Raw genomic sequence first — 24,943 nt, 5'->3', positions numbered from 1 at the left:
TACCATTACCACAAGGACTGCAGCAATTAAAGGACTGTTAAAAGAGAAGGCCCACCAGCTTCGCAGGGTAACAGGGATGAGCAATAAATGCAATCTTACCCTGCGAAGCTGGTGTGCTGTCAAACATTGAAATCTTTATTTTCAACACTTTGCATTCTTGGACAGGTTTGTGTGAAACTTTGGAAGTGGCTTAGTGAGTTGCAGTGAACGGTGAGACATAACAGTACTCCGCCCTGCAATCGTGATGAGTGTGAAAAGAACGGCTTGGGCATTGTAGGGATGCTTTATGGTGTTGGTGTGGGGTGGTGCCAACCTGACGCATCATGTGGCAGCCAGGGTGTGCAGCGTCAAGTGAAGTAAATCTGGCTATGGTGAGGCAATTGTAGTGTATGTGCCTTTAAGAGCCCCCTGTGTACTGTAATGCCGGTAATGGCCACTCGGGCTATATAAGCCTGTATATTGTGTTGTATCAAGTGGTTCCCCTCCAGACTTTGTTCAGTAAACACCTGTGAAACCAACTCCTGTCTTCAGTGTCTCTATTAACACACGGAGACAACAGTGGCGATGAATTGGAAGCGGACTTACCTGCAATTCGGCAGCACCTCAAGGACATCGATTCCTCTGGCGTCCAAAGTTGAAGAAAATCAAGAAAAAGAAAAAGCTGTGGTTTCACCAGCTAGCCAAGCTGGTGGCAGGTACTGCAATAATCCTTCCTGGGCGTCGGACTGGGGCTCCAGCGGCTGGCTCTGCAGCTAGGCCAAGCAGCAAAGGCGGAGGCAAGCAGTAACAGACGGGGAGGGAGCACTCGGGAGACGGCCGGCGCTGCAAGCAGGTCAGCGTTCAGACCTAGAGAGAGAGTCCGGGAACAAGTCTCCAAATGTAAATAAATAAATAAAAAGAAGGGAAACCTGCGGGAAACAGCGTTGTCATCGGCAGCAGCGGCGGGGAAGTGCAGGAAGTGCCATATCTTTTCTGCAGAAAAGAAAGAAAAGCGCGGGAAGCGCCATTTTTTTTCTAGGATGCCTAAGTCTGGCAATATTGATGCTTTTGATAACGAGATAGAGGATTGGACCACATATGTGGAAAGAGTGGAGGTATATTGCACCGCAAATGGAATAGAAAATGAAAAAAAAGCGTCAGTACTTCTAAATCTAATGGGCTGTTATGAAACTTAATCACTCCAGCCAAACTAAAGGACAAGAATTTTAAAGAAATTGTTGATACCCTACAGGAGCACTTAAACCCAACACCGCTGCTGATAGCGGAACGATTCAAATTCTTCAAGAGGAATCAACACAAGAATGAAAGTAACGCTGATTACCTCACCGAATTAAGAAAGCTATCAAAGCACTGCCAATTCGGGGCAGGACTATCAGATTATCTTCGAGACAAATTCGTCTGCGGTCTCCTAAGTGAAGGAACACAGAAAAAGCTGCTTTCTGAAAAAGATTTAACACTGGACAAGGCTTTCAGTATGGCTGTATCATACGAAGCAGCCGCAAGGGGAGCTGCAGAGATACAACAAAAAACACAGGACTTCGGCACCAATGAAATGACACGGGGTTTCGAGAGATGCTATCGCTGCAGCAGATCCACCCATGACCAGAGGGACTGCTGGTTCAAGGACAAAGCATGCAGGCAATGTGGAAAGATTGGACACATTGCATGGGTATGCCGATCTGGACAAAAAAAATCCACAGACAGGAAAAAAAAAATCAATAAAGAAAAGTACAGAAAGGTACAAATGATGACAGACAGTAGCTCCGAAGACCAGAAGAGCGATAGCGACTCCGAAAACAAGAGACTAAGCTGTCTCAAATTACATAATGTAATTGCCAAAGAAGATTACCAGACCATTTGGGTTACCCTCACGATAGCAGGGTCCCCAGTTAAAATGGAGCTAGATACAGGATCAGCTCTGACCGTCATAAATCGACGGGATTACGACCGGCTATTTCCGCATATACCTTTAAAAGACACATCCATTATCTTGAAAACATATAAGGGGCAGAAAGTATACCCCAAAGGAAAAATAAGGGTGCCTGTTGTATACAACGGCAAGGAAATACAAAAGTTGTATTTATACGTTCTACAAGATGGTGGTCCACCGCTGTTGGGACGTGAATGGATCAGGAAAATACATTTAGACTGGCACTCCATTCAGGCACTGACGGTGACCAGTAAGGAAAAAAATGACGATGACGTCATAACTGAACGATTAAAAGACATCTTGGCCAACGCCAAAGAAGTGTTTCAAGAGAAACTAGGAACCTTGAAAGGCATCACCGCCTCAATAAAAGTGGAAGATGCGGCAATTCCCAAGTTTTTTAAGGCAAGACCGGTGCCATACGCATTTCGTCCAGCAGTCGAGGCAGAGCTGGAGAATTTGGAAAAGGCAGGCGTATTATCCAAAATAGATTGGAGCGAGTGTGCAACACCCATCGTCCCAGTCATGAAGAAAGCATTGAATAAGGATAAATCTGAAGAACAGAGAAAAATTCGCATCTGTGGAGACTTCAAGGTGAATGTAAACCCAGCCCTTCACACGATACAGTATCCTCTTCCGAGGATAGAAGATATTTTCACCTCACTATCCGGAGGGAAACGTTTCACCAAAATTGACTTGGCACAGGCATATCTACAGATGGAGGTTGAAGAGGCCTCTAAAAAGTATCTCACGATAAATACACACAAAGGCCTGTACCAGTACAATTGACTGGTTTTCGGAGTAGCATCCGCTCCAGCTATCTGGCAAAGAGCTATGGAGCAAGTCCTCCAAGGGATTCCGGGGACTCAATGCTACCTAGACGACATCCTTGTAACAGGAAAAAATGACAACGAGCACCTTGCCAATTTGGAGCAGGTGCTCACTAGGCTGAGAGAACAGGGCCTACGAGCAAATCGCCCCAAGTGCGAATTTTTCCAGAATCAAATATCATATTGTGGCCACATAATTAATAAGGAAGGGTTGCATATGTCACCTGAAAAAATTGAAGCGGTCATAAAAGCCCCAGCACCTGAAAATGTTTCACAATTAAGGTCGTTCCTGGGATTAATAAATTACTATCATAAATTTTTACCGAACTTATCAACTCTTCTGCACCCTCTTAATGAACTGCTACAAACAGGAGTAATTTGGAAATGGAGCGAAGGCTGTAAACGTGCCTTCCATAAATGCAAAGACTTAATCACATCCAAAGAAGTTTTGGCTCATTACAACCCATCACTGCCAATCAGACTGGCGTGCGATGCATCCTCTTACGGCGTAGGAGCAGAATTATTGCATAAATCCCCTGATGGCTCGGAACGGCCGATAGCTTTTGCGTCACGCTCATTGAACTCAGCTGAGCGTAACTATGCCCAAATCGACAGGGAAGCACTCAGCCTGGTATGGGGAGTGAAGAAATTCAACCTTTACCTACACGGACAACAATTTACCTTGTTGACTGACCATCAACCCCTCATCTCCATATTCAACCCTAAAAAGGGTGTTCCCATTATGACAGCGCAAAGGCTACAGAGGTGGTCCCTTTTTCTAGGGGCACACCAATATAACATAGAATACAAAGGATCAAAACAGCATGGGAATGCTGACGGGTTATCGCGCCTACCGTTGCCAATGGTAGAAGAAGCACCTACCGTAGACCCAGTGGAGATTTTCCACTCTACCATAGTCGAATGTCCGCCAGTAACAAATTCTGCCATTGAAAGGGAAACTAGAAATGACCCGACTCTCTCATGAGTCTACGATTTAACAGTGAAGGGATGGCCAGCACATGGCGAACCACTGTTGCCAGCATTCTCGCAAAGAAGAGAACAGCTGTCAGTGTGCCGAGGAACCTTGATGTGTGGATCCAGAGTGGTGGTTCCACCCAAACTCCAGGATAAAGTTCTAAAGGAGCTTCACGAGGGGCATCTGGGTGGAGTGAAAATGAAGAACCTAGCCAGGGCGTTTGTATGGTGGCCAGGTATTGATGGAGACATCGAAGAAATGACCAAGAGCTGCCTAGGATGCCAGAAGGTCCAAAACGCTCCACCACAAGCCCCTCTACATCCATGGGAGTGGCCCTCATCTCCCTGGAAAAGGGTACACATCGACTTTGCTGGTCCATTTATGGACTCAATGTTCTTAATCGCGGTTGATGCACACTCCAAGTGGCCGGAGGTAATAAAGATGTCCTCCACCACCACGGAAAAAACCATCACAGTATTAAGGACCATATTTGCCAGGAATGGGCTGCCTGAACAGATCTGTTCTGATAATGGACCGCAATTTGTGTCCGAAGAATTCAGGAAGTTCTTAAAAAACAATGGGGTTAAGCACTACACGTCCGCCCCATACCATCCCGCCACCAATGGATTGGCTGAAAGGTTTGTCCAGACCTTCAAGAAGGCCATAAAGGCCATGGGTAATGAAGACATAAAACTTCAGCACAAGGTGGATAACTTCTTGTTTGCATACAGGAATGCAACACATATGGTTACAAACCAAACTCCCGCCATGATGTTCTTCAATAGAAGCCTAAGATGCCGGCTGGATTTGATCAAGCCAAACATCAGAAGGGACGTGGAGAACTGGCAATTTCAAGGCATGAATGAAAGGCCAACTAGAACCTTCCAGATAGGTCAACAAGTTTTGGCCCGGGACTACCGTACCGAGAAATGGCAGCCTGGAACTATCTGCACATGACTAGGACCGCTGATGTATACCGTGGACATCGGAGAAAGCATAATAAGGCGCCATGCTGATCAAATCATAGAGTCATCCGAAAAGGGACAACCTACACCACAACTCTATACGCCTAATGATGAAGTAGAGATACCCATATCTACCTCCGATCCGGTGATACTGGAACCCGATGAACCCGACACTGGCATTCAAGCCGAATCAACCTTGCCAAAAGAACCTACTACACCACCAGAAACTACTACACCACCGAGGCGTTATCCGGACCAAGTCAGGAAGCCTCCAGAGAGACTGACTTATAATTAATTAACTGCAGCAATGTGTAGATTATTGTTCTTGTAACATGTAATTAATGATGACTTAAAATATTATGCACTGTTTGGCTAAAAGGGGAGGAATTGTAGTGTATGTGCCTTTAAGAGCCCCCGTGTACTATAATGCCGGTAATGGCCACTCGGGCTATATAAGCCTGTATATTGTGTTGTATCAAGTAGTTCCCCTCCAGGCTTTGTTCAGTAAACACCTGTGAAACCAACTCCTGTCTTCAGTGTCTCTATTAACACACGGACACAACAGCCATCCCTGGCCTTGCGGCTAGCAATGTGCTTGGTTGCTGATGCCCTGTGTCCTGTGCAGCATCAGTTGATTGCGGAGAAGGTTGTTGTTTTTGTTGGTGCTGCTTGTGTGCCTGGTGCTGCTGGTGTTGGGGCTGATCGTGGTGGGATTCTGAGGACCAAGGTGAGATAGTTTCAAGAGTACCGATGCTGATAGAATAGATGGCATGTGAAGTTGAGATTACAGAAGCGATCTGTCAGTGGTGAGAGAGGTTGTTCCAATGAGGTGACTTTGGATACAGTGTTTGCTCCAAACACTTGCAAGCTGCATAAAGCTCAATCTGCAGTAAGCAGCAGCTTCTAACCTTGGAAAGTGAACAGCTATGAAATGGGAGCTTTTATAGACCATTTGCAGCTGTCAAGTTAAAAGATTATCCCATTGTGACACAACTCCTGACCTGCTTAGCTGACGTGATCAGCGAGCAGCGGGGAACCCATGGGCTATCTCTTAAAATTTAAAGGTGAGCTTAAAATAGTTTGTAAGTGCCATGTTAACAAGTTCTTAATCATCTAAATTGCCTCCTCCGTCGCTTGGTGTTGGGTCTGTTCAGCGATGACAACATTTTTTTCCCCATCTGACCCGCCACCAAACTGACCCCCTGAAAAATTCCACCCTTTGTGGTCCACAGCGAGGTCCTTGGAATGATGCTGTTGGCATTCACATGGCTGGCTAATTCTGGCATGCATTTTCACCACCTCTCTGTAGGGCACTGCAACCATCCCTAGGGAAGATGATGTCTCTCCACAGCTGAGCTTGCTTGAGTTAGGTTGAGTGAGTCACCTTGCCACTCCCTTGACGACTGGAAAAATTGTCAGCAAAGCTCCTCTAGTTTTTCTCCCCTTTTGACCAGAAAATATACAAGGCCCTTTTAAGCTGCAGCAGCAGCACATCATTTCCTGCCCCTAATGCCGCTAATGGGTGAGATAATAATCACAGGTGTAACTCATACCACAATTCACCCACAATATGTGGGGGCACCAGGCAGCCATGCAACTGAGGGCACATCTCAGGTGCCTACTTGCCAAAGGCAGCTGGAAGTTGCAGGCTGGGTTACTGAGTTTAGGGGGTTCAGGCCCTCTCCCCTCATCTCAGAAGCAATTCTACAAAGTCTCCAAATTTTCTATCTTTCAGGCCCAGGACTCATCACTGGCCTGGATTCCTAGATGGGTACCACATTGACAGGCTGGCATGCCTGGTATCTCTCAGTCTACCAGCCCGCCACTCTTCCACCACATCAGGGCAGAGGAACTCTCGGTCTGGGACACCCCTCCCCCAGCCATACCCCTTTCTATATCATTTATCTTGTTTAGATTGGGTGGAAGCTTGGCCCCAACAGCGCCCTGTGGAAACTGCTGGGAAAGATCAGAACTCGTGTCCCAAACTAAATCCTTCCACTGCACTTCTGCATCCTTGTGGTGGGACTGCACTGAAAGAGCCATGGGTTTTTGGCCCCTTTGTCTTATTGCAACATTGTCTGATTGCTTTCTCTAGTAAACATTTCGCATATCCTGATGTCTCAGAAGCTCATTTAAACATTTGTGCTAGCAACAACATGTTGAATTGGCAATATTAATTATTTATTGAGATAGCTGGTAGTGTCTTTGATCTTAATTTGAGTTTGAAAACATAAAAGTGTGACTAAGTTTTATCAGCACCGATAATTTCCCAGAGATTAAAATAACAATCAATTGTAGATTTTCAGTTGCTCTTAATGAATAAACTGTCAATTTACTCAAACAGTAAACATTAATGTTCCTTGCCGTTTGTTTGATAAAAGCCCATCGCGTCTTGTGCAAATGAACATTAAAGGTAGTAGAAGTAATAAGTCATTTTAACTGCTGCTAGTATAAAGATCACAGGATTTAAAAAATATTCCTCTTATTCACTATAACTTTTGCACCTGATTTCTTGTATTTATTAAAGTTCACTGTGAAAAGATTAATTAATTATTTCCTCTGCTGTTGCATTATTCACTTTCTTATTAACCTTGTTCATTCTAATTCACCAACACATTGCTGGGAACAAATGCATTGATTGCTCCCTCTCTATGCACTGAAGGCCACCAAGGACAAGGTAAGTAAACTATTTTTATATTGATTCTCGGGACGCAGGCTTCACAGTCAAGGCCGGCATTTATTACTAATCCCTAGTTGCCCTGATTGTAGCAGTTTGATACAACTGAATGTCTTGCTAGGCTACTTCAGAGGGCAGTTAAGAGTCAACCACATTGGTGTGGGACTGGAGTCACATATAAGCCAGACTGGGTACGGGCGACAGATTTCCTTCCCTAAAGGACATTAGTGAACCATTTTGATTTTTACGACAACTGATTTCACTTTTACTGATACTTGCTATTCTATTTCCAGATTTTTTAATTGAATTCAAATTCTCAAACTGCCATGGTGGGATTATTAGTTCAGGCCTTTTAATTACTAGCAATGTTCCCTCTAAGGTCCCGCGCAGGCTGCTCACCAGCGCTGCCGCTGGAAGCGATACCATGCATGCACACAGCGGCCGTGCAGCAAATTTAAAGGGCCCACACAGGGAAACAAAATTAGAGGGAACATTGATTACTAGTCCAGTAACATAAACACTACACTACCATACCCAGTTGTTTTCACTTGCTTTCACTTACCTATACGTGGAGCCAAGAGGAGCAAGAGTTTTCCTCCTGGCTCCACAGTAACACTGCAGGTCACTGAAGGTCTACACTCACCCACCTCCCGTTGCACGCCGTCCCCCCCCCTCTGAGGAACTACCTGAGGACCGCTGCTGGCGTCTGAGTCGGCTGTTCTTGCTCTGGGCCTGACCAGCGAGTTGCATCATGACACCGGATTGGCACCCACAGCACACCAATTTCATGTTAATGAGGCCTGAGGGCCAATTTCGGGAGGTCCTAGGGCCGACCTCTTCAAGCGCGCCTTTGCTGTTGTGCCGCCCATCTCACGCTCGTAATCGGGCACTAACCAATTTGTTGTGTATGTACCTTTAAGAGAGAACTGTTTTACAGCTCCTGTATACTGTAGTACCGGCAGTGACCACACCTGTATATAAAGCCAGAGCAGGCTTCTGTACTTCAGTCGTGAGACTACTCTACTCTAGTAAACACCTGTTGATTGTTAAGTTACAGCCTCCGTGTAGTTCTTGGGGAAACATCCTATTTAAAGAATCACGGATCTAACAGTGGCGACGAGGTTGATTCGAATCTGCCTGCAACTCTGCATTTCCCGTCAATAATAATCAACTTTATTGTCATTGTTAGTGCACAAGTGCAGTACAACGAAATGTAGGCTTGCAGCTCCCGAGAGTGTACATTTTGATTAAGACATTTAACATTCAACATTCATTTGGCTTGTAATACATAAACATAAACATAATAAAGTGCATTGGCAGATGTGCAGGCTTTAGAGTTTATTTGTGGAGTTCAGTAGGATGACAGCCCTGGGAAAGAAGCTGTTCCTAAATCTGGTCGTTCAGGTGCGAATGCATCTGTAGCGTCTCCCAGATGGCAGGGGGGCGAACAAACTGTGGCTGCTCTGGGAGGACGGTGGAAGAAAGTCGAGGCCAGAAGCACGGGCGTCGACCACGAGCAACCACCCAGTCACCCGGCAGCAAGTGAACATTGCAGGAGTGGCTGTTGAGAGCCACGACGATCCAGCAACAGACTGGCAACAGGTGCAGCGCACACCCTTCCCGGACAGCGGCGGCGGGAGCCGACCGACGGCGTAGAAAAGCCGAGCAGTGTCGACGGGGTAAGAGAGAGGGTGAAGCGCACAGGGCGCAGCCGGGGGTTAAAGAACCGAGTGGCGTCGAGGAAAAGCAAGCAGAGAGAGAGAGAGGTTAAAGCAGCAGCCGGGTTCAGGACCGAGCGACGGCAGTGGGAAAGGCGCACAGGAGAACGCGCAGAGCACAGCCAGGGCTCAAGGGCTGAACCGCGTCCATGGGGAGAAGAAGGGAGAGTGCGGGAGATGCCTTTGAGCCACGGAGAAGAAGGGAGAGCGCGGGAGAAGCCATTTTTTTTGAAGCTGCAGCGGAGAAGAAGGGCGAGCGCGGGAAGGAAGGAAAGCACGGGAGATGCCATTTTGTTCCAGCGGAGAAGAAGGGAGAGCGTGGGAGATGCCATTTAGACAGTTAAATTACACCCAGGGATGGCAAAGAATGGCAGTATCATGGTGCTTGACAATGAAGTCAAAGATTGGGCGACATATGTGGAACGCATTGAGGTGTACTGCAGGGCAAATGAAGTGCCAGATGCTAGGGAAGCACTGGTTTTGTTAAATTCCATGGGTGCAAAAACTTATGACTTACTGTGAAACCTGATAACCCCAGAGAAGCCTGTGGAGAAGAATTTCAAAAGTATAGTAGAAATCCTACAGGACCATTTAAGCCCCACACTGCTGCTGATAGCAGAAAGATTTAAGTTCCACAAAAGGAACCAGCATAAAGACGAAAGTAATGCTGAGTATTTAACGGAACTGCGCAAGTTATCGAAACACTGCCAGTTTGGAGCGGGACGATCAGATACGTTAAGGGACAAGTTTGTGTGTGGGCTTCAAAGTGAAGGAACCCAGAAACGGCTTTTATCAGAAAAGGATCTTACGCTGGACAAGGCTTTCAGCATGGTAGTATCACATGAAGCAGCCGCACGGGGTGCTGCAGAGATACAATGGAGACCGCAAGAATACGGCACCAATGAAATGTCATATGGAGCAGGGAAGTGTTATTGTTGCGGCAGAACAACACACAATCAGAAGGATTGTTGGTTCAAGGACCAAGTGTGCAGACAGCATGGAAAAACAGGACACATAGCAAGAGTCTGCAGGTCAGGGAAGAAAACCAACAGCAAGAAATCTCCACAGGAGAAGTACAAAAAGGTACATAAGGTGATGGACAGTAGTTCAGACGAACAGGGAAATGATACAGATTCCGGAAGCAAGGAGCTGGGTTGTCTGAAACTACATAAGGTAACCAAAATGGAGGATCACCAGACTATCTGGTTCACACTCAAGATAGACGGAGTCCAAGTGAAAATGGAATTGGACACTGGATCAGCCCTAACAGTCATAAACCAAAGGGACTACAAGCGGCTATTTCCACATATACCCTTGAAAGCTACAGAGATTGTCTTGAAGACGTACACGGGGCAAAAAGTCTACCCCAAAGGAAAAATAAGGGTGAAAATGATATACAAAGGCCAGGAAATACCTAAAATGGACCTATATGTATTGCCAGATGGAGGACCACCACTACTAGGACGTAAATGGATCCGGAAGATACAATTAGATTGGCATTCCATACAGGCACTGAAGGTTGAGGCCAAAAAGGATGACGACACCACACCTGGCCGACTGTCAAAAATGCTAACTGACGCACATAAAGTGTTCCAGGAGGGACTCGGAACACTAAAAGGCATAACAGCAATGATTAAAATAGAGGAAAATGCAAGTCCAAAGTTTTTTAAGGCCAGACCGGTGCCTTATGCGATCCAACCAGCCGTTGAAGCAGAGCTGGAAGGGTTGGAACGTTCAGGAGTACTGTCCAAAGTAGACTGGAGCGAGTGGGCTACACCCATCATCCCTGCAATGAAGAGGTCGTTGAGTAATACGCCTGGGGAACCAAAGAAGGTCCGCATCTGTGGGGATTTTAAGGTGACAGTGAACCCAGTCCTTCACACGGTACAATATCCGCTTCTACGGATTGAGGATATTTTCGCCTCGCTATCTGGAGGTAAACGCTTCACCAAAATTGATCTGGCCCAGGCGTACTTGCAAATGGAGGTAGAAGAAGCCTCGAAACAATACCTCACGATCAACACTCATAAAGGTCTCTATCAATACAACCGACTGGTGTTCGGGGTAGCATCGGCTCCGGCTATTTGGCAAAGCGCTATGGATCAAGTCCTGCAAGGGATTCCAGGGACCCAGTGTTATTTGGACGACATCCTGGTCACGGGCGAAAATGACAGTGATCACCTCGCCAACCTGGAGAAGGTGCTCACTAGATTAAAGGAATATGGGCAACGAGCTAATCGCCACAAGTGTGCGTTTTTCCAGAAGCAGATCTCGTATTGTGGCCACATTATTGATGAAGAAGGGTTACATAAGTCTCCTGAAAAGATTGAGGCAGTAGTCAAGGCTCCAGCACCGGAAAATGTGTCACAACTGAGGTCGTTCCTTGGGCTGGTAAACTACTACCATAAGTTCTTACCAAATTTGTCTACAGTACTACACCCACGGAATACCCTACTGCAAACGGGGGTACCATGGAAGTGGAGTGATGAATGTAAACGAGCTTTCCAGAAGTGCAAAGAATTGATCATATCAAAAGAGGTGTTGGCCCATTTCAACCCAGCACTACCAATTCGGTTGGCATGTGATGCATCACCCTATGGTATTGGAGCGGTGCTGTTGCACAAATTCCCAGACGGGTTGGAGAGGCCAGTAGCCTTTGCGTCTCGGTCACTAACCTCAGCCGAGCGCAACTACGCCCAGATCGACAGGGAGGCCCTCAGCCTAGTATGGGGAGTAAAAAAATTCAACTACTATCTGCATGGGCAGAAGTTCACCTTGCTGACTGACCACCAACCACTTGTCTCCAACTTTAATCCAAAGAAGGGCGTTCTGGTGATGACTGCACAACGGTTACAAAGATGGTCCCTTTTTCTAGGGGCGAACCAATATGAAATAGAATATAAAGGCATGAAACAGCATGGGAATGCTGATGGGCTATCGCGACTGCCACTGCCTATGGTGGAGGAAGCACCAGCAGTGGACCCTATCGAGATATTTTATTCGTCAATAATTGAACGAATGCCAGTAACTAACGCGGATATAGAGAAGGAGACCCGCAATGATCCGACACTGTCTCGGGTATATGATTTGACGGTGAGGGGATGGCCAACACATGGCGACTCACTGTTGCCAGCATTCTCATCCAGAAGAGAACAGCTGTCAGTATGCCAGGGGACAGTGATGTGTGGATCCCGAGTGGTAATCCACCCAAGTTAAGGGAGAGAGTGCTCAATGAGCTTCACAAAGGTCATCTGGGAGGGGTAAAAATGAAAAGCCTTGCTGGGGCTTATGTGTGGTGGCCGGGGATTGATCAACAAATCGAGGACCTAACCGAGAGTTGCTCAGGATGCCAGAAGGTCCAAAATGCACCACCACATGCCCCTCTACACCCATGGGAGTGGCCCTCCTCTCCATGGCAACGGGTGCATATTGATTTTGCTGGTCCATTCATGGACTCAATGTTCTTAATAGCAGTGGATGCGCACTCGAAATGGCCTGAGGTGATAAAAATGTCCTCAACCACTACAGAGAAAACGATTGCAGCCCTACGGACCATATTTGCCAGGAACGGCTTGCCAGAGCAGATTTGCTTTGATAATGGACCACAGTTTGTGTCCGAAGAGTTTCAGAAATTTATGAGAAGGAATGGGGTAAGGCATTACACATCCGCCCCGTATCATCCAGCCACAAATGGATTGGCTGAGAGGTTCGTACAAACCTTTAAAAAGGCGATAAAGGCCATGTGCGATGATGAAATTCCACTACAGCATAAGGTGGACAATTTCCTGTTAGCCTACAGAAATGCGACACATGCAGTTACCAACCAGACCCCGGCCATGATGTTCTTTAACCGAAGGTTGAGATCTCGTCTGGATTTGCTCAGACCAAATGTGCGAAGAAATGTTGAGGATAAACAATTCCAGCACATCAATGAGAAGCCGACAAGGAGCTTCAATGTAGGACAACCAGTCTTGGCCCGTGACTACCGAACAGAGAAATGGCAACCCGGAACGATATGTACACGACAGGGGCCATTAATGTACACAGTGGATGTCGGGGAGAACATTGTGAGATGCCACGTCGACCAGATCTTAGCGTCACAGGAACGAGTCAACCCCATGTCTCGCGTACCTGGGGATGAACCCAACATACCGGTAGCATCTACCTCAGAAACAGCAGCCGTGGAAACCGATGAACTAACCGACAAAAGGGGGCCAGAATCGCCTCCGCACCAAGAACAAGAACCTCAGGGAAGGCGCTATCCAGAAAGGATCAGGAAGCCGCCCCAAAGACTGAATTTATAAATGGACTATTTTCAGTTAATGTTGCATGTTAAAAATGTTAATTGTTAAATGAATGTTATGGTACTGTTAATCTAAAAGGGGAGGAATTGTTGTGTATGTACCTTTAAGAGAGAACTGTTTTACAGCTCCTGTATACTGTAGTACCGGCAGTGACCACACCTGTACTTCAGTCGTGAGACTACTCTACTCTAGTAAACACCTGTTGATTGTTAAGTTACAGCCTCCGTGTAGTTCTTGGGAAAACATCCTATTTAAAGAATCACGGATCTAACACAATTGTTTCCCCATCTTCTCCAATCCCCTCCTCAACAAAATCATGACTTCTACACTACATAAACTCCAACATAATTAGAACTCTGCCATCTGCATACTGTCTTGAACTAAGTCACGCTCACCCAGCTCCACCCATTCTTACCAACCTCCATTGGCTCCCTGTATTGAATCCAAAACCTCTTATCTGCATGTACAAGTCACTTTATGGCTTTGTCGTGCTCTGCCTCTGCAATTGCCTCCAGTATTACATGTCTGCCTGTACCCTTCAGTCCTCTGACTCTGGCATCCTGTGCATCCTCCTCCACTCATTCCTTCATTAGTGGTAAATCATTCAGTCATTCGGCCTATTTTCTGGAACTCCCTCCCTAAATTCCTCCACTTTTTACATCTCAAAATCTATCTTTCCAACCGTACTTTCAATTGCCTCGCCTAAGTTTTATGTTTTATGTTTTTCAGCATCATTTCTCCTGTGTAAAGCATTTAAGAACATAAGAACATAAGAAGTAGGAGCAGGAGTAGGCCATACGGCCCCTCGGGCCTGCTCCGCCATTCAATCGGATCATGGCTGATCCGAATCTAGACTCACGTCCACTTCCCTGCCCTCTCCCCGTAACCCCTAATTCCCTTATCTGCTAGGAAACTGTCTGTCTCCATTTTAAATTTATTTAATGTTGCAGCTTCCGCAGCTCTCTGGGGTAGCAAATTCCATAGATTTACTACCCTCTGAGTGAAGAAGTTTCTCCTCATCTCAGTTTTGAAAGGGCAGCCTCATTTAGAGACTTTTCCCACATGAACGGTGCAATACAAATGCAAGTTGTTGTCGCCAAATTCCAGCTAGTGTAATGGACAAATCTGTCATGGATGCGAAGGGATAAAATTGGGAGAGGAATAATACAATCCCTTTATCCCTCATACATCCAACAATGCATTATTTCATGTGGCATTCAGAACAGAAAGACCCTGAAAATGCACCAGCAGATATCCCCGTAGTTATACTCGGGTCATGCCTGCTGGGGACCTCCAACACTTTCTCAGCTCAGCTGATAGCACTCTCGCCTCTGAGTTTTAAGGTTGTGGATTCAAGCCACTCCAGTGCAGTACTGAGGGAATGCTGCATTGTCAGAGGTGCCGTCTTTCAGATGAGATGTTAAACCCAGGCCCCATCTGCCTTCTCAGGTGGGTGTAAAAGATGATGTTCTGGACAACATTTATTCTTCAACCAACACCACCAACAACAGATTAACTCGTCATTCATTCCATTTCTGTTTGTGGGACCTTGCTGTGCACACATTGGATACCGTGTTTCCCTACATTACAACAATAACTACACTTCAAAAGTACTTCATTAGCTGTGCTGTGCTTCTGGATGTCCTAAGGAAGTGAAAGGCGCTATATAAATGAAACTACTTTCTTTGATCAGGTTTATGATTAGATAATAGGGATAATTTTTATTATTCATTCATGGGATGTGGACATCGCTGGCAAGACCAGCATTTATTGCCCTTGCGAAGGTGGTGGTGAGCCGTCTTCTTGAACTGCTGCAGTCCGTGTGGTGAAGGCACTCCCACAGTGCTGTTAGGGAGGGAGTTCCAGGATTTTGACCCAGTGACGATGAAGGAACAGCGATATATTTCCAAGTCAGGATGGTGTGTGACTTGGAGGAGAACTTGGAGGTGGTGGTGTTCACATGCGCCTGCTGCACTTGTCTTTCTAGGTGGTAGAGGTCACGGGTTTGGGAGGTGCTGTTGAAGAAGCCTTGGTGAGTTGCTACAGTGCATCTTGTACATGATACACACTGCAGCCACGGTGCGCCGGTGGTGGAGGGAGTGAATGTTTAAGGTGGTGGATGGGGAGCCAATCAAGTGGGCTGCTTTGTCCTGGATGGTGTCGAGCTTCTTGAGTGTTTTTGGAGCTGCACTCATCCAGGCAAGTGGAGAGTATTCCATCACACTCCTGACTTGTACCTTGTAGATGGTGGAAAGGCTTTGGGGAGTCAGGTGTTGAGTCACTCACCACAGAATACTTAACCTCTGACTTGCTCTTGTAACCACTGTATTTATGTGGCTGGTCCAGTTAAGTTTCTGGTCAATGGTGACCTCCAGGATGTTGATGGTGGGGGATTCGATGATGGTAATGACGTTGAATGTCAAGGGGAGGTGGTTAGACTTTCTCTTATTGGAGATGGTCATTGCCTGACACTTCTGTGGCACGAATGTTACTTGCCACTTATCAGCCCAAGCCTGAATGTTGTCCAGCAACACTCCCTTTAAACCATGCGGCTGAGCAACACTCTGCAGGTCCCTCACAGCCATGAGCCGGCTTTTAAAGGGGCCACGTGGGCCCCCCAAAAAATTAGAGGGAACATTGTTGTCCAGGTCTTGTTGCATGCGAGCACAGACTGCTTTATTATCTGAGGAGTTGCAAATGGAACTGAACACTGTGCAATCATCAGCAAACATCCCCACTTCTGACCCTATGTTGGAGGGAAGATCATTGATGAAGCAGCTGAAGATGGTTGGGCCTAGGAGACTGTCCTGAGGAACTCCTGATGTCCCGGGGCTGAGATGATTGGCCTCCAACAACCACAACCATCTTTCTTTGTGCTAGGTATGACTCTAGGTCATAGGTTTGTATTAGTCAAATTTTCACTTGGTTGATCTTCTATAAATTATTTCAGTGTGTGTTAGGTGAACTGTGTTTGACATCATTCTTCTCATAATATGCTGAAGCATGTGAATTTTCGTTTGGGTAATATGTTACAATAATGAGATGTTTGGAGGAAAAAAATATGCTGATCAGGAACTTGGGGGTCAACTTCGTATCTGTGCCAGCTCTTTGGTAGAGCTATCCAATTCGCCCCACACCCCTGCTCTTTCCCCATAGCCCTGTAAATTTTCCCCTTCAGGTATTTATCCAATTTCCTTTTGAAGGTTGCTATTGAATCTGTTTAGCGTAACTTCCTTGCTTTTGTACTCTATGCTTCTGTTTATAGGCCAACGACCCCGTTTGCTTTTTTAACAGCCTTCTCAACTTGTCCTGCCACCTTCAAAGATTTGTGTACATGTATTCCCAGGTCTCTCTGTTCCTGCACCCCCTTTAAAAATGTATCATTTAGCTTATATTGCCTCTCCTCATTCTTCCTAACAAAATGTATCACTTCACACTTCTCTGTGTTAAATTCATCTGCCATGTGTCTGTCCATTTCACTAATCTGTCTACGTCCTCCTGAAGTCTATTACTATCTTTCTCATTGTTTACTACATTTCCGAGTTTTGTGTCACCTGCAAATTATAAAATTATGCCCTGTATACTCAAGTCCAGATCATTAATATATATCAAAAAGAGCAGTGGTCCTAATACCGACTCTTGGGGAACAGCACTGCATATTTCCTTCCAGTCTGAAAAACCACCGTTCACCACTACTCTCTGCTTTCTGCCCCTTAGCCAATTTCATATTCACACTGCCACTGTTCTTTTAATCCCATGGGCTTCAATTTTTCTAACATGTCTATTATGTGGTACTTTGTCAAACGTCTTTTGAAAGTCCAAATACACATCAACTGCACTACCCTCATTAACCCTCTCTGTTACTTCATCAAAGAACTCAATTTGCCTTTAACAAATCCATGCTAGCTTTCATTTATTAGCCCATACTTTTCCAAGTGGCAATTAATTTTGAACCAGGTTATTGTCTATAAAAGTTTCCCCACCTCCCACATTAGACTGACTGGCCAATAATTGCTGGGTTTATCCCTCTCCCCTTTTTTCTCCAAAGTACGATGTTTTGTTAACCAAGGTGGTGAAATGCAGAGAAATGAAAGGATTTTCAAAAGTTATAGTGCCTTTCAGCCTTCTCTTTTGCAATATTTACATCTGTTTCATATATTGAGTCTGTGTTATAGGGCCACCACATTCACATAATTTTGGCCCCTTAATGAGCCTAATGCACAACTGTTGCACAGCTATTTCCTCAGTGCATTATATATTGTGCAATAGTTGCATAGCAGGCCTCAGTACCTGATAATATGAGTCACCTGAGTTCAGTGTTACTGGCACCAAGCACTGTATCGACCCCCATATGTGAGCAAATTTCGTCCTTCTGCCTTCAAGGCTGTTGTATTTCTAAAGTAAGTAGTAACCTACATCAGGTGCAAGTAGGACAAATTTTGCAATTTAAAAATAAAATCAGTTTAAAAGATTAAACACTGTGAATGACAGCCTCTAGACAATAAAAAGCAGCCAATCAAGCTTCCTAATAATTGAAATTAGTAGTCAGGCATGTGTTTGATAGTGTGGATCAGTGGGCTTTTATAACTTCAACTCCTGCTTATAATCGATGTCTGTGGATTGTACATCATGTCTTGCCAATACCACTAAGGTATTATTGTATTTACCTTAGTTATCCATGATTCACGTAATAACCATATCATTATACATTAATATTAGTAATGTCCAGCCAAGAATATAAGAATCATCATAATTTAAAATACTTGCTTCTGGTTTATTAACCATTAGTGAACTGTATCATATATGGGCATATCAGTGGATAATATTTACACTGAATTATTATGAACATGGGTTTATGAATAATTCTCTAAAAATATTTTCCTAAATGTATATCTATCCAGAGCAAAAAAAACACAACCAAAGTAACCAAGGAAAATCAGGCAGCAAGAGGTCAAGTACAGTAATACAGTGGAGCCACTCATTACCATCTCTTCGATTGCTAATCTTCTCAGAATTTACCCATTCGCTTTAACTTTTGAACTGCTAATGCCACCTTTTATTTTAAATTTTCACCTAGCATCACTTTTTACACACAAGTCTCATGCACAGACAAACTTTATTAATTTTTGACATTTCAGGTCTTCTATAAGCAACGTGAAAGAGGTTTGAGCTGAGTTATTTAGAGATAATCACATTCAACCATTGTTTGAAGACCGCACAAAACTCGTGTAAAAACCACACAATTACAAAGGAAAAATAATTGTACAGACCACACAATTGAAACAGCATGGCTACCCTGACAGTACAAAACTCAGTTCATAGTGCTTGGGTATCCTGAGCCAAGCCTGCATGTTTTTTGCTGTTCAGCTCTCCCACACGTTAACTTCAGATGCGAGCACTGTCTGCATTCTTTAAATGGGTAACACAATCAAAACCACAAAACTGCAGGACGCCACTTTATTTTGCCTGATATTATATAATGGATTTGTTGATTCTTTTAGGAAAAAGTTGTCAAATTAGTGTGAAACCTTGTTATCTTCGAATCCTGTTGAATGTAATTTTTATGTATTCTGGCTGTAGCAGAAGTGACATTAAAGGGTCTCCACTGTACTACTGAGAGCAACAGTCACTCAGAATATTATGGGTCAAAGCTCACAAATTAAATTAAAGGAGTGTTTTTTTTCATTAAACTGCTATCTGCAGAAGCTTTATCATTCTACCCTACCGCATCTAATGTAAGAAAATGACCCTCTGGAAAATACTTCAAAACCTGGAATACTATTAGTAAAAATATATTTGTGCTATTGACAAAGGTTCCTGGTCTCCAATATGTTTATAAATCTTCTGCCAGAAATGAGCCCACAAAGAGAAAAGGGAACTGTTTTGCTTGAACAAAGCAGTAAAAATTGATTGCGCCTGGGTGATAACTGTGCCTCTTTGAATAGAGTTTGAGTATTCTATGAAGAATGTTAGACAGCAGCAACAAGATGCAAGATTGATTGACATTGCTTACATCAGAATGCAGTATCCTGAGGAGTTCAAAGTGCTGATTTTCAGTTATACTTTCCCTGGTTTATTAAATCCCTATGGGCAATCCAATTGGATAAACAGAGCAAATGGGGAACAATGGGATGCACAGTTTATTCAATAAGTATGGAAGACATCATAGCCTACCAGAGACCCGCCCCCCCCACCACCCCACTGTCTCATTTTCTCAGGGGCGATGTTAGGAAGCACATCTTCACACAAATGGTAGTGGAAATCTGGAACTCTCTCCCCAAAAAGCTGCTGAGGCTTTTGAAAATTTCAAAACTGAGATTGAGAGATTCTTGATAGGCAAGGGTATTAAGGGTTACAGAGCCAAGGCGGGTAGATTGAGTTAAGATAATGATCTAATTGAATGACGGAGCAGGCTTGAGGGGCCGAATAGCCTACTCCTGTTCCTATGTTCTGTCTATACCACACATACAAATTTAGATTTACCTAGTTTTAAATTTACAGTAATTTGAAAGTTAATTTTAAATTTGCTGAAAGAGTTATACACTGAATTATGGTGTGCTGAATACGATATCAGAGTAATATTATGACATTGTTTCCTATCAAATAATAACTTTTAAATTGGGATCACAAATTCAACCAGTCATATTATATGGTAGATGCTATATATAAACTCATATAAAGGTGATTCCATGTGGAAACCAACAAATTAATTATTATTTAAATTCTGAGGTTCTTCAAGATTTCCTTATAGTCCCACTATGTGCTGCTAAACAGAATCGTATTTTGTGATATTTGTATTGTAAATAATAATTTCTGTTTTACTACATGATTACTCTTATTTAAAAAGTAGTACGTCCTTTGCTCTATCTGCCTATCACACACGTTGGGCTCGATTTTAACTCCCGGACAGCAACACGGCAAAACCAACTATCGGCAGCAAGCAGGCTCTGCTGATTTTAACAACCGGGCCTCAATGAGCATGCCGCTTGCTGGCTTTCCGAATTTAACGGCTGGGAGTTCGGCGGGAAACGCTGCACAGCCGTTAAAATCAGGCAGCAGGGGGCTGCCACCGAGGGCCTACAGAAATTGTACCCGGTGCAAGATAAGTGTTCCAGGAGGGGAATCTCGGTCGGGGGTAGGGTGTGTGGGGGGGCGGGGTGGTGGGGAGCCCCGAGGTAGCCGAAGTTCAAGGTTCCATGTGTGGCCCAGAGGAGCACTTCTCCTTCTCATGACCCACAAGGAAACCAAAAAATATATATTTTTTAAAGTTACTCTGCTGGGCTCCTTCTAACCCTGGCTCATGTTCTCAGCAGGTTTGACCATCACTGCTCCCTGCTCAGGACTCAGGTTAAAACGGCAGATTGGACCCAAGAATGTCATCAGAGCCCAATCTGCATACATAAAGAGGACTCCGCCAGTTTAGGAAATGTGTCCTTGCCGCCTGCAATTTAAAATTGGAATTAGCCAGAGCATGAAGGGGAGTGGGTACATCTCCCGTTCCATTTTAACTGGCTGGCGGGGAAGTTAAACTCAACCCTTTTCTCTTTGTATCTCTCTGACTCTTCATCTCATTCTTTCTTCCTCTTTTGACTGGACAAATAGGGAGACATTCCCTTTTACAAAATCTATCTGATCTTGTGATCCAGTTATAGTTGTATGGCAATGGTTGTGAACATTGCTACAAGAGATTTATTTTGGCAAATATGTACACATATCCACAAATATTACTTTTGCTGACCATAGCTAGTCATGCTGGGGAGTATCCTGGCAACTGAGCCATAAGGGGAGCTCCTACTTTTCCTTTTTAAATTATTTTTTTCCGGGAAGAAATATCCTGAGAGAGGGATTAAATGTCCTTGCTCACCCATGTTGCTGAGTAAGATAGCCTAGCACCATCTTTTCTTGTCACCTGCTAGGGTACTGCCTGTTCTTTTCAGGCTAATAATATTACTTTTCTGCTTGAGCTTTACATTCGTCATTTTATATCAAAACTATTTCAAATGACCGCAACCACTAATCAGAACATTTCACCACATTCGCTCCCAGCTTGTTACAGTATTAAGGATACTGCATGCCTTATGCAATATGATGCTTTAATTTCATAAAGGAAAAAGGGACTTTTAACACTGAGAGGAGAACTCCTATATCCAATAATAACATTTTAGAAATCTAGAAACTGATTGGAAACAGGGATATTTCTAGACTGATAAAATCTGATAGGTACAATGATATTCTAGTAGTTTGATTGGGTTTTCTTTTCTTCATTTCTTTACAAAGTTATACTTGTTGAAAATCTTCATCAGGAAAATCAGTGGCTTGATTATTTTATCACATATCTCACAGACTGGTCAAAAGTAACATTCAAGATACTCAATAAAAATAATATAAACTGAATGATGTGCTCATTAAGGTAATGGTTGCCGGCGCTGAAATTTGAAACACTTTTCCACTTTTGGTCTCCAGAGCCAGTATTAAGCGTTCACAGACCAGATACTGCAGGGTGAGAACAGAATCAAGCTCCTTCTACTTTGGTCCCAAACATGTCTGAATCTCAACCTGAAACATCCCCCTTCCACCTACTGCTGCAGTGAAACATTTGCCCACGCCATTGCATTTTTGACTGCTTTAGATTAGATTGCTTGGATAATATCAGTTAATGCCACATAACAGGGAGATTGCTGCTGGTTTCTCAAACCCAGTAATTCGGCACTGACCAATCCATTTCATGTAGGGCTTTTGTAGAGAGAAGAGAATGGGCGAAAGAAAACTCTCATCCCACTGGTCTGGGTTGGATTTGACCCCAAGTTCCAGAAGTGAAAGGATAATGTACCAATTTATTGAGTAACCCAGTCCCCAATAAATTTTAGCTTCAATAAACAAATACCATACTTGTTATATAAGCAGAAATCCACACATTGATAGGTAAAAATGACTTTTATCTAATATGTAAATGACTTGAAACTTATATTATGATTCCATTACTTCTGAGTTACAGGATTATTTATGAAGGTTAAAAAGTCACTTCTTAATCATCAACGTGTGGGATTCTCTAGCTGTTATATTACATGCTTACACCTTTTTTTTTAAAGTGAATAAGACTGCTGGCTCCATTTATTTTTGTATTCATTGAATTATTCCTCAGTTTCCATCCACTCCCAAAAGGCTCTTTGTGGCCGACATCAGATGGAATGGTAGGGGTCAGCCAAGCTGTGAATCTGTCCTCAACTTAGCCTGTGTCGCTCTGGGTTCAGCCAATTCCAGGATCTTGCCTTCATTTAGGTTGACTACTTCAAAATCATGAGGCACTCTTTGTTTCGTGAACTAGCTGAGTGGCATTGAAATTCTGCCCATTAGTAACAGTAGATGAGAACGACAAACTGCTCTGGGACTAGGATCTATGACCATTTGGTTGGGAAGCCAATGTTGTAAACAATAAAAGTCAGGGCCGAGGCAAATTAAGCTTACTTTTATGAAAAATATTTTGTGTAAAATTGTGTTTGATTGTCAAGCTTTCCAGATCATCAAACAATTAATAAATCAAGCAACCAGTGCTAAGTTATCTGCCCATCATTAGCAAAAGAAATCCATCATTAACAAAAATTCTATCGTATTTACTGTTTTATATTAATATAATTTGCTTATAATCTATTAACTGATAACATCCCAATGATAGGCTGGATTCTGCTAGACTATATTTTAATAATATCATACTTCAAATCTCTGTATGTGTTCTCAATGTTTGTGCTCAGGCCCACAGCCTGCTTGTTAGCGTTGTGAAACATAATCACATGGTACTTGATGGATATTGTGAAAATTATAGACCAACCATAAATAAATAATGAAAATATAATTTAAATTCTTTGTCAAGATTATTTCTTGTCAAATTAATTTACTTCTTTACACAGAATCACAGGACAAAACAATTAAATACCCTACTTAACACAAAACCTGTCCACATCCTAATAATTATTGGCTCTCTGCCAGCATCTCTAATAAAGCTTGAAGCAATCTATCATCTCTATGCTTATAAGGTTTGGTGTCATAAAGCTGGTCACTGTATTCACTGTATTTACTGTCATCTAAGTCTTTCAACTGGGACTGTTTGTTTAATTTTCCAACGGCTTGATACAAGCTCTGAATGGGTACTTTCATATCCTCATGGGATCTACTGTTATGGAAAAAGTGCAGAGCGTTATTATCTTGAGTTTGTTGGTCGAATGTTTTTTGAGCAGGACGTAAGGCTACTTCTTCTCGAGTGTCTTCCATGTTCACATCTTTGTTGCTGGTGTTCTCCTTTGTGTATAGATTTGCAGGCTCACCATTATGGGAAATGTCATCCTGCAACAGGAAAACAGACGTGCAAAACAATTTCTCTAGTTTCCTTAGATCAGCTTGTAATAGACTAGACAGAAAGATTTGTTTAGTATGCAATAAAAAAAACTTGCATTAATATATTCTTCAAATCGTGTTAGGGGATCTTTAACATCCACCTGAACTGGCAAGTAGACCCTTCATTTAGCAGCCCCTTAGTATTGCATGGGAGAGCCAACCTAGTTAATATCTCCGCAGATGCTGCCTGACCTGCTGAGTATTTCCAGCATTTTCTGTTTTTATTTACTATCTTCAAGTCCTGGCATGGAACTTGAGCCCACATCTAATTCAGAGATGAGACTCCGACTAACTGAGCTAAACTGATATCTAACTACACGCTACTAGTCATATAAGAGATAATTTTATAAATTTATTAGATGGAAAATCATGGGGTGTGCATGTGCAAATTCCTGATATGAACTCCAAGTGGAGTTAAATGCCACAAAAAAAGCAAATTCATAAAACATCCCTCACGGATTATTAAAAATCTATTGTAGATTTACAGTATTCAATCACAATAGCATAGTTAGAAAGTGCTACATGATTATGCAATGTACAAGATTCTGACTGGATGGGCAACGATCATTCATTCTTAGTGAATGCTTCAGCATCAAACAATTAATTATAGAGTGCACTTATACCACGTGAATTTCCGTGAGGTTCTCCCACTCTTCTGCCATAACTTTGGCACTGTGGCACTAGAGCATAGGCAACGTTCAGGCGTATGGTATGAGGTAAATTTTATTATCTAGCTATGGTGCCTACCTGTCTGTCCTTAGTTAGCTTACATTTCAGTAATATGTGTAGCACATGTACTTCTGGCCAGCATGTTTACATCCTCAGATAGCTAGAACTTCACAGTATCATTCACAATTGTAATACTGGTTATAAAAATGATCAAATTTAATGGAATATTAGAATCTCAATGGTTATGTCTGTTCAATGGAACTTGAGCCCACATCTAATTCAGAGATGAGACTCCGACTAACTGAGCTAAACTGATATCTAACTACACACTACTAGTCATATAAGAGATAATTTTATAAATTTATTGGATGGAAAATCATGGGGTGTGCATGTGCAAATTCCTGATATTTAGAAGATCAAATTAAATCCCTGTTGGTAATTATGATAGTTTGAGTGCTCAGTGACCTGTTTCCCTCCAGTGATACTAA

The 24,943-nt window shown here is 43.5% G+C and overlaps 1 protein-coding gene across 1 annotated transcript in view; it reads right to left on the bottom strand.

Moving 5' to 3' along the window:
- Positions 1–18,494: 18,494 nt before the first annotated feature.
- The window catches only part of pcsk1 (proprotein convertase subtilisin/kexin type 1), a 106,608-nt gene continuing 100,159 nt past the window's right edge, over positions 18,495–24,943 (bottom strand). The window contains exon 14 of the mRNA XM_085988481.1: positions 18,495–23,735. Coding sequence (XP_085844607.1) covers positions 23,364–23,735 — 372 coding nt within the window. The 3' untranslated portion in view covers positions 18,495–23,363. The remainder of the gene's footprint in view (positions 23,736–24,943) is intronic.

The sequence above is a fragment of the Somniosus microcephalus genome, chromosome 1 (assembly GCF_052327205.1).
Source record: "Somniosus microcephalus isolate GS21.2 chromosome 1, FLI_Smic_1.0, whole genome shotgun sequence".
Taxonomy (NCBI): domain Eukaryota; kingdom Metazoa; phylum Chordata; class Chondrichthyes; order Squaliformes; family Somniosidae; genus Somniosus; species Somniosus microcephalus.
Note: the sequence above shows the minus strand (reverse complement) of the source record. Positions and strands in the feature narration are given on the sequence as shown.